The sequence below is a fragment of the Perna viridis genome, chromosome 13 (genome assembly GCF_037379345.1).
Source record: "Perna viridis isolate PV_CMFRI_1.1 ecotype Kerala chromosome 13, ASM3737934v1, whole genome shotgun sequence".
Classification (NCBI taxonomy): Eukaryota; Metazoa; Mollusca; class Bivalvia; order Mytilida; family Mytilidae; genus Perna; species Perna viridis.
The window spans coordinates 20,469,713-20,481,073 of NC_142457.1; the positions used below are offsets into that span (position 1 = coordinate 20,469,713).

The following is an 11,361-nucleotide window of genomic DNA, read 5'->3' on the forward strand; positions in this document are numbered from 1 at the left end:
CCATGTGATTGGCTGAGCGAATATTACGTTAATTTATCAACTTTTATACGCTCTAATATTTAAATTAAAAAGTAATACGTTTAAATATTTTTCAGTTACTGGCATTATCTTTCGATACAAATACACAATAATAAAGTAAATTTAGATAATTTTATCTTTGTTTTTATCTTATTTCATAAACAGCAATTTTCTCATAAATTATACATATCTGTCGCTGGACATAAGTCTATGTATTTAAGCGATCCTATGGTCGCTTATGATATTGACCAGGGAACCAGATTAGCCCTCAAGGTGCTTGTACATTGAAGTTACATAATGTCTCTACCGTTTTTATACACTTCACAGCGGCTTGAGATTTTACCACAGTCTTCTTGTATGTGTGCCACTTGGTTGGAGCAATTGTCGAACAACTTCCTGTTGACCTTTATTATTATCCTGATATCGTTATTGAAAACGAGGGTATCACTAGTGATTACTCACAGTTTTTGTTTTTTGGGACGTTCATATTACCTGTGTGCGCATGGTTTTGCTTAGTTTTTAGGAGTCTTTTTTCTTTGTCTTCAGTTTTATATGTACATGTTTATTTACATATATTTTTTATTCGATTTGCTACATTGTGTATGTAGATCGTTTCACGTTCAGGCCATTGCATTTGGATTTTGACATATTTGAATCATTTCACTGCTGATGCGTCGGTATTTCTACCGATATTCAAAAAATATATATATATATATTACTGTATATTAAACTGTACGTTGCAAATAGTCCAGTCAATGTTACTAGTACTAATTGAAGTTTCGATGCTTATTCATATAAACTTTTCTTGTTTTTTTCCCTTAAGCTGTTTGGTTGTTTATTTAGTTAAATGGTCCCAGTTTCTATTCTTAGATTTTGTACTTGCACATGGACGTGAACATTTATCATCCTTTTGTAAAGCGCATTACCTCAGTTGCTTTATTGAGAAATTGGACGTTGATAGTTACATTCCAGGTAATGCCACATACTAACGTACTAAGTTTGATAAAGATGAAATCCTAAACAACCACAAGCCCTTCATGTCTCCATATCGAAACAAAATGTGATGACTTCTTACTTTTATTGAATTTCCAAACTTCATATGAATCCATACAAGGAAAGATATATTGCAGGATCTTCATTTTGCTCCACGAAGAAGATGTCAGTTCATCTAACAAATATATTGTCCGCAGTAAAGGATGGACAGCAAGCTTATTGCAACACCTGATACTCTCGTACATGTAGTAGCATTAATCATATGTGGATACTTAAAAATACTGAAGATTTACGTCAAAACCTCAAATCCCGCAGTTTCACGAAAGTAGTTCTCTACAAAATTTTGAGTTCTCAACTCTTTACACTACATTACCACATGCTAAATGAAATCTTGTTGAAAACGACGTTTTTGTAAATCTTTTGCGGTTTCAAAAAAAATATGTTGTCTTGGTTTTTTCTAAAACACCGCAGAAGGGCAAAGTGTGCTACACAGAAAAGGAGGTTTGCAATATACTTGATTTCCTCATTGATAGCATATTTGTCACACTTGGATAAGCTATTTTTCAACAAATTGGCATTCCAATGGGCACTAACTTTTGCTAATCTCCTAGCCGATTTGTTTTATATTCTTACGGGGCTGAATTTCTTCAGAACCTCGTAAAAAAAATTTTAAAGGATGCTTAACCCTTTAACTTTATATATAGATATATTGATGATATATTGTCTATGAACAACCGTTCTTTTGGTAAATGGTTACCGTCAGTATATCCACCAGAGATCGAGATAAAGGGGACAACAGTAACAGCCCGTTCTGCATTTTATTTTTACCTACATCTCGAATTGCACAACAGTGCTCATCTCAGCACTAAGATTTATGATAAAAGAGACGACATTAATTTTAATATCATAAATTCTCCTTACCTGTGTAGCAATATCCCTCCATCTCCCGCATATGGTGTTTATATTTCACAATTGATTCGCTCCCCTGGAGCAAGTACTAACTACACTGATTTCTTTGAACGCCAACAATACCTGCGTGACAGACTCCTGAATCAGGGTTATGAGGAAATACGTTTAAAAAGGTCTCTTACAAAATTCTTTTAAGATATTAGTCCTTATTTGATAATTACCCAGTTTCTTCTAAAACATTGAGTAATGACAATAGCATTCAAATGCTTTTTAATCACCACTGGTATAGTCACGCTGCAATGGAAGAGGGATGTTTAGTGCGCTGTAAAATCTAGATTTAACCTACCATTTCGTTTGAAATGCCTGTACCAAGTCCGGATCATTGCAGTATCTACTGCACTGATGATGTAATATCAGTTTTGCCAGATTTATTTTTGACTTGACTTGATTATGAGTCGGAGAAGTGTTCGGTAATTTTGTTGTTTCCCTTATTTGTACATGTAAGACGACTCAGTACAACGTGATTTTGAACAAAATGATGATATTATTTGTGCTAAAAAATATACTACGCGACCGTACTGTTTACTTAAAAACCTTGTATGACATCGGCTTGTTCTGCTAAACTGCTGAGATAAAGTCAGTATTTACTTAAAAGCAAGAATGTAGTAAGAAACTTTTTTTAAAAAAACTAATCCATTATAAGGAATATTTTCTTCACGGCTGCTCTGAAAGATAAGATGAGATGATAGATATCTGTCTCTTACCGCCATGACCTTCACATTCCTATGTTGTACTTAAAAAACGCAGCAGATAGTTTAAATTAAACCAGTCAACGATATTTTATTTTCGTAAACATATTTACAGAATAACAAAAATGCCGAGTTTCATTCAAGTACTGATCTGCGTTCGTTTATTTTTGAAATATTAACAGCTTTAAATAAAAACACAAATCTGTTTTCATATTACGTTGTTTTCGTTTAAAATACTTTTATCTGTGTACAAGTAACTTGCACTGGTACCTACTTAGAGAATCATTATGGTTATTGGTATACAATGTAACTTGCACTTGTACCTAATTAGAGAACCATTATGGTTATCGGTATACAATGTTACGTGCACTGGTACCTAATTTGAGAATCATTATGGTTATCTGTATACAATGTAACTTGCACTGGTACCTACTAAGAGAACTATTATGGTTATCGGTATACAATGTAACTTGCACTGGTACCTAATGAGAGAACCATTATGGTTATCGGTATACAAGTAACTTGTACTGGTACCTAATTAGAGAATCATTGCCCTGGTAACTAATTAAAGGTGATTTATATGATAATGATGGTATTTTACAATATAAATTCAGGTTGAATTTCAAATAAGTGTGTACAGTACATGTTATTAGATTTTGAATTTGTTTTCTTCATTTCTACATAATCTGTAACATATCTATCAATTACTTAAATGAAACAGCAAGGATATTAACCTACTATTTTTCTGACTCTAAACACATTCGTATCCACAGCAATCCTGAAAAAAAATGAAACATGTAAAACTGTAAAGAATATATTCCAATTGCAATAAAACGTTTTGTTTTTGTTAAAGAACTTTCACACAAACAAAAAATTAAATAGGTTTAATAGGATATAATATATTTTAATTTGTTTATTGAAAATTTATTTAAAGCGTATATGTTGTCTTCTTTTTTGAGAAAACCTTTCAGATCAGATATTACTTTTTAGCAAAATGTTATAGATAAAAGTTTTCGGATTGTATTTAAAATAATATGAAGGAATATTTTTTTTTCTTTTTACTTCTGAATTAATAAGTGTTAGCAATAGTACACAGACATCTGAGATGAACTCAAACATTTACGAAATCTGACTTCCCTGTGTGCGAAGCCATTTAAATTTCTAACCGACCGACATGCTGAAACTAGTTCCATCTTTATGGATATATCCTTGCCAGTTTCTTTTTGACTAACATTGTTGATACCTATTGCCTTAGTTCGACAAATTTGTTTTAACCCGGCATGCGTACTCATTGACTCATTGTGCTTTAGGTTGAATATCATTTTTCTACTACAGGTTGTTGTAAAACCATCTGGAATGACATGGCATGGAAGTAGATGTGTCACGTACCATGATATCACTAATTTTGATGAAATATACGCTGCTGTTCTTGAACTACTGGATATTTTAGAAGTAGAAAATGCAGTAATGGTCGAGGCATTTCATCGACCTTCAAAACATAATGATCCTGAAATTGGTATGTGTACAAAAACATATCCTAAAATTGGTATGTGTATAAAAACATAATCTACAATTGGTATGTGTATAAAAACATAGTCTAAAATTGGTATGTGTATAACATAGCCTAAAATTGGTATATGTACAAAAACAAATCCTGAAATTGGTATGTGTACAAAAAACGTCCCGATATTACTGTAAACCATATATTCGCGACAATTTTTATTTTTCATTTTTTTCATTTTCTTTTTTTTTGTTTTTTGTTTTTGGCAATATTCTAGAATAAAAAGTTACATTAAACGCCAGTACAAAGCTGTAATAAATGTGTTTTAAGATAAGATTATACCAATAATTCATTACCGATCACGAAAATGGAGTTGCAATAAATTAAGAAGCTTGAAAAATCGCAAAAAAAAAAACGAACGACGTCGAAATGAAACCGGTATTATTATTAACATGTCGTCCTTTGTTTCTGAAACCGTACTATAGTTTCATTTTTTTTCTGTTTCTTAATTTGTTTGTTTTATGCAACAGAACTGGTAAAATTAGTGTATGCATGATGCAAGGATACCATTAAATATGATAAAGAGGGTCTAATCTTTTATAGTGTTACAATCACTTGTGTGTATATCTCCGTGTCATTCGAGTAGAAAAAAACATCATTAAAACTAGAAGGCCTTAACTTATTTAACAAAACAAACCACTGATATTTGATTTTGCACTTATCGTTTTACATTGTATGTACATTTGTAATGTTGTTACAACGTAGTACTGAATTTATAGTTTAGTTTCATTCTGCAATTTAGAAGACCTCTCATACAGACTGCGAGTTAATGTATGTAGAAAGGCTGACAACTCTACCGTAACAACACAAATGGTCTGTGGAATCGGCAAAAAGAATCAACCAATCAACGGAGACAATACCATTCCCCTGACCTTTGAAACAACTATGGAATTGTGGGGGATTAATGAAAAAGAACGTCAGCGACTGTTCAATACCGTGAAGCAAGGATCGGAAAAAATTCTACATCGGATCATAGAAGATGAGAACAAACTGTGTTTGGACATGCGAGGAGGACCTGGCGCACAGACTGATTTGATAGGTACGAAAAACTATAGTCCAAGTCACCTCAGATTGTTTGCGGTTTTTTGCGTTTATTTTTGTAATTACTCGACGGTTCCTTTCAAAAACTTGCCATTTTATTCATGTCGTTCTGTACTACGATTCCCTTACAATTATTTTTCGTTCTTACCTCCGAGATTGAAAAAATTCAAAATTTATTTTTCCTACGAGAATTTTGCATTGAATGTATTGTTTATCCGAAGAAGGTCAGAGGAGTAATGAAGGGACCGGTATTTGGAATAATTTCAAGTATAAAGACTAGACAGATCAAAAAGACACACACAACAAATAACATAAAAGAACTAAAATAACTTGTACAAAGAAACATACATAACCGAGCAACCCAGACTCCATTAAAAACTGGGAGTATGGATCAGATAAATGTGTAAGGTAGAAGTAAAACACATTTTGTGTTAAATTATAAAACAAAATAAATCTATCTTAAAAGTGCTATAATCTATTACCTTGGCTACTACTTTAGGTATTGATTATGTCCTCAGTGAAATTGACGGAATCCCAGAACCAGTTGGTATCGAGGTTAACAGTCACGACTGTACTATTAATTGTCAATTGTTTGAGAACTTAAACCGAAACCGTCAGGGAGAAGCAGTACGACCGTTGATAGAAACGATGATAAAGCGATCTCAGATGTTCGTCATGAAGGACAAAACTGTCTTGGTTATAGGGGCTGGTGGTTTCAGTAAACGGTTTATATGGGATGCGTACAGCGATTATGGCATCAAGGTAATTAAATGTATCCTTTATGTTCAAAATTCAAATACGCACATCATCTAATATAACTATATGATTTGATACAAAAATTGTCCCTCTGAATTAATGTACCATTGCACATCTAAAAAACAGCAGTACCAACCAAAGGGAGATTTTTGTAACCAAGTGAAAATCATTCGCAACTTAATACGGTATAGCGTGTAACTTTTGAGTGGTGCTAATCTTTGTGTGTTTTAGCAGTCGGTCTAAAACGCCAAAATAAATCCCGCAAATTATTAACTCTGAGCTTAAGTACTTAATGCACAAAATAGCATCCGCCAAAATTGGAATCGACTTAAATTTTTGCATACTTATTAGCCCCAAAATCGCCAAATTTTACAACCGTCCAAATGACCCGCTACACGGTATGTCAACCAGAAATACCAGGCTTCTGACGTGCTGTAGACTTATCTTACAAATGTTTTCAGTTTTAATGAGTAATCAATGCAACTAAGGTTTCATTGGAAAAAAATGTAATCTAGGAACAAAATCCAGACATGGAAAACAGACACATCAACGAACATAAAATAACCAAAATACCAAATACAAAGTAACAAATGTAAATGAGCAACTCGGACAATAAAAACCGGAGATTGTTTTCTTGTGTGAAATAATGCTTTCGAATCGATTCAGATTTGGAACTATTTGAAAGAATAATCAAGGGAACCAAGTCTATAGCGGTAATCAAAAGAATGTAATCCAGGGACAAAGAGCAGACATGGGGAACCAACAAACACAACAAAGAACATAAAGTAATTAAAAATCATACATACAAAGTAACAAAAGCAAATGAGCAACTCGGACTCCATAAAAAAAACTGGGAGCATGGACCAGGTGCACCGGTAGGGTAACCGTCCTCTGCTTTTCTAGAAACACCCGCCGAGTTGCTCATAAAAAGTCAAGTCCGGGGAAGACAAACGAGGAAAGAAACACTATGACACGTTGAATAAATCAGTATTCATTGCGCAAATGAATACACCATAATGATCCACGAGTTCATGATGACGACCATAAAACTTCTGTAGTGATAACTTCAATCTTGCAGCAACATACCTCTGTTCCAGAAGCCTATTAGTTAGAATTCTAGCGCGATACAAAAAGTCTGCGTAGTTTCGGCAAGCTCTGGCATAACGTATGAGTTGTGATATGAACATTCAATACGCAAGTGCTGAAGGGATGTTGCCACAGATGAAAGGAAAGTTGACAATTTTGAATGAAAAGTCATCATGTTTGCCGTAAAGTTTGGTCTATAGTTTTCCTTTATCATCGATTTCTAAGTGGTCAAGATATGAGGCTGACTTCACAGTGTCTGTAGTATCCTTTATCTCAAGTTCTTTTGGGTAGAAGCGATGTATGAAGTCCCCGAAATTAGGATTGTTTAAAGATGATACGTCATCTGTATAGCGGAAACTGAGATTAAGGGATCTAGTCAAACGATATTATTTCTTTCGGATTAGATCAGCTAAAAAGTCAGCCTCGTAAGAGTGAATGAATAGCATAGTTCATAATTCAGGTTAATTTAGGCGGTAGTTAAAAGTATTTATATATATTAAAAAATACAATTTAAAAGTTCTGATTTATTTATTTTCTGCATTTCTCAATATATTCATTCATAGTGTAAAAGTTCTCATACCGGATATCTATATGAGTTTAACTTACGACCTTAAAACAACCGAGGATCTAATTTTATTCTGCTAGGAAGTAATATTCTAGACAAATTCCAATCGGAACTACCTGGACTTTCTGTTACACCACAGCGTAAGCTCATTCATATCATATTGTTTACTTAAATTGTAGGTTGTCTTAGTTGATCCTGACGAAACTTCGTACGCTGCTTCTAAAGCGTCCAGTTTCATTCAATACGACTTTATTAACCACAAACATGACCAACAGCACGCTGACAATATCATACAAAAATTGCTAGATTTTCAAATAGACATTAATGGATGCATTACCTTCTGGGAGGACTGTGGACCACTATCAGCCACAATTTCTGCAAAACTGAATCTAAGAGGACCAGGTGAAGATGCCGCTTGTATTGCCAAGAAAAAAAGCTGGACCCAAAGGATATTACGGACTAGAACTGGAGACATTCCTCACTTTCCTCGCACACATCTTTATTCTGGAAGAGTGGCTCCAATATACAGAGAAAGTGACATCGAAAATGCAATTGATTACGTTGGACTTCCTTCTGTGCTGAAGTTGGAATACGGATCAAGTGCAGTTGGAGTTAAGCCGATCCATGACCGTCTGGAATGTATTAACATGTACAATAAGATCAAATCGAGTCTGAGGTCCGAGAAAGATCACCCAGGTGTTGGCCTTAGTCACGGTAATGATATGATGTTGATGGAGCAGTTGTCAGGTACGGAACACGACATCGATATTGTCATATACGACAGGCAGCTCGTTGCTGCTTTTATTTCCGATAATGGACCAACAAGAAAAGGAAGATATACAGAAACAACGGCGTCTATGCCAACATGCTTACCAATAGATAGACAAGGACAAATAATCGTAGCAGCATACCAGTGTTGTACCGAAATTGGTCTTGTCGACGGCGTTTTCAATGTAGAAATGATCATGACAGCTGTTGGCCCAAAACTGATAGAAATAAACGCTAGAATGGGTGGTTTCTACCTCCGTGACTGGATCCTGGCCTGCTATGGTGTAGACATCCTCTTGGCTTCATTTATGGTCAGCTTAGGGGTTCGACCAATCATACCAAAACCAATCCCTTCTTGTCATCTTATGGGTACCATGTGTGTCCCTTCGTTACATAGACGACAGCTTGAAGACATAAACAATCTTACACATCTGAACCATCTAGTTCAAAGTGGCACTGTACGATATAACCAAATCGAAGCTTCACTGGAGGATTGTGGGAAAGAAGACGAGGAAGAGCCATTTTGTAATATTGCTGTAATGGCTGCGGATAAAATGCAAGCAAAACAACAACTCATTGCTGTCTGTAACTCACTTGGGTTGAACAATAATCAGTATGATATGAACCACTACCTAAAAGATTTCAAATAATTGTTTTTTTAACAAACGTATTTAAAAGATATTGTTCGAGCGCGAATTTGTGAAAGTTATGCAAACCTGTTTCAGTTAATATTTAGGTAACAGATGAATTTTGTGTCATTTAAAAAGGACCAAAATTCCAAACAGGAAAGTTTTGATACTCTTTTCTACCATTCAATCGATGGAATTACTAAGCATACCACTCATGGTTTCAATTGATATTTTTTTCATATTGGAAAATTTTAAATACCTCGTAGAAATTAGTAGTCATAATGCATTGATCTTTTCTTGTATACTGTATCCCTTATAACAATATTTTCATATTGTCTTTCCCATGTTATCTACTTATTCGTAGAATGAAATATATATATTTTTTGTCCCGGGATTACATTCTTTTGATTACCGCTATAACATTGGTTCCCTTGATTACTTTTTAAGATGAAATAATTAATGTGTTTTGGTCTATCCTTACAATATAACTCATTTTGCAATACATTTTACGAAAAATTATTGTAATGGTGGAGCATATCTAGAATGGAAACTTATGTGTATAAATATAGAATGGTATTCAACGCGGCTGGTCCGTTTCCCTGCCTAGATATGAAGACGTTAATACACATTTTGCAAAAACTATAATTAGATTAAGTATTAACTTACACAATATTATACCATTCCGAAATGTTGTTCTCTTAAATGTATATCGTGTTATCACATAGTTTTATCGTTGCCCATTTTTCTTTGTTTTTGTTTTTTAGCGACATTGACTGCATGGCTAGATGATATCAACACTTCTTTTTGTTATATAGAATTTCATGTAGAAAGAAGCAAAAATTTTAATTAATCCTATTAATTTCATATTCGTTTTAATTTGCGAATGTGTATACTAGGAAGTTAATTGTTGTCTTTGTATTTGCAAGTAGATAAAGTTTCTACTTTTTGTGTAAATAAAATTGTATTCTTTGATGTTCGAAAAATATCTATAAAAGGTATTATATCATAAAACTCATTTACAGAACATGTTCTTTGTGCTTAAAGTAAATGCATAGTGTATGTAGTCCCTGTAAAATTCAGACACTACAAATGGTTAAGTGATTCATGGTGTTGAAAAACCCAACACACAAACGAGGGTTTTTTTCAGTCTATATGTGCTATACTTTCACATAACAGTAATTATTTCTGAATTCAGATCTGTACTTTTTAGAAAATTATGCATGTATGTACCACTAAAATCAACCAAATAAAACCAAATCAAGAACGATAACTTGCAAAGTGCCAATATCATAAACAAGATATATAATTTTTATCTGAAAAGTGTAACAACCAAATGAAAAAATAAGACTGGTTATGTGATCAGTAACTGTTTCTTAACAAGAAATAAAACTGAATTCGTGGGTTTTTGACATGCATGAGTCACCTTCTGTCTGGTTTTTATAAAGACTACTACTTTAAAAAAAAACTTGGTGGATGCAATAAAGTTTGTTTCAAATCAAGATTTTGTATTTAATTTGACGACTAAAATACTGTCCTTGTATGTGATAAGATACAATTCTTACTCATATGTAAAGACAAATCCATAACAATTATTTCATATTCCAATACTTCACACATTTCATCCAAAAATTCAATTATAAAAGGCTATTGCAGAACCTTGAGATTGAGGACTTCAAGGCTCAACCACCTGACTATTCTTGCAAAAAATCGCTATTCAAATATGGTCCTTCTGGTCACTCTGGAATCTCTCCGTAATATCCTTTCTAAAGGTCCCAAGTACCGCGAACCACGCTCCATAAATTGGAATTATAACTTTAAAGTTCTTATGAATGCCGTCGAGGACTATGCAAGAAAATGGATAAAACGAGAACAAGAAGACATTGATTCTCCTTTTGAGTGGTTAAAAGCCGTGAGGTCTTTAATTTTGAAACGAATGAAAGTTTTATGTAGGTCAATGGGTACCAAGGCTACATCGGTTTTCAAAGACCCCGATGTAGCAAAAACATTGTCTACTATACATGAAAAGTATGTTGTCGTACCAGCAGACGAAGCCCAAAATAACATTGTTTTTGTCTGCAAAAGGTTTTACATGCAATGTTTGTTATCAGAGGTAGTCGTAGAAAATAACAGCAGTAATAAGACCTATACTACTACCACACTCTCCAAAGAAGAGATTGTGGAAAACCGTAAGTCTGTGCTATCCTCTTTTGGTCTCTCTACCAAAGAGTAATCAAGGGAACCAAGGTTATAGTGGTAATTAAAAGAATGTAATCCAGGGGCAAAGAC

General features: G+C 33.9%; 1 protein-coding gene across 1 annotated transcript in view; it reads left to right on the forward strand.

The window, feature by feature from the left end:
* The window catches only part of LOC148599888 (carnosine synthase 1-like), a 36,388-nt gene extending 25,814 nt beyond the window's left edge, over nt 1-10,574 (forward strand). Inside the window, exons 3-6 of the mRNA XM_088559491.1 lie at nt 4,005-4,185; nt 4,973-5,269; nt 5,771-6,033; nt 7,858-10,574. Of these exons, the coding sequence (XP_088415617.1) occupies nt 4,005-4,185; nt 4,973-5,269; nt 5,771-6,033; nt 7,858-9,096 (1,980 nt within the window). The 3' untranslated portion in view covers nt 9,097-10,574. The remainder of the gene's footprint in view (nt 1-4,004; nt 4,186-4,972; nt 5,270-5,770; nt 6,034-7,857) is intronic.
* The last annotated feature ends 787 nt before the right edge of the window (nt 10,575-11,361 follow it).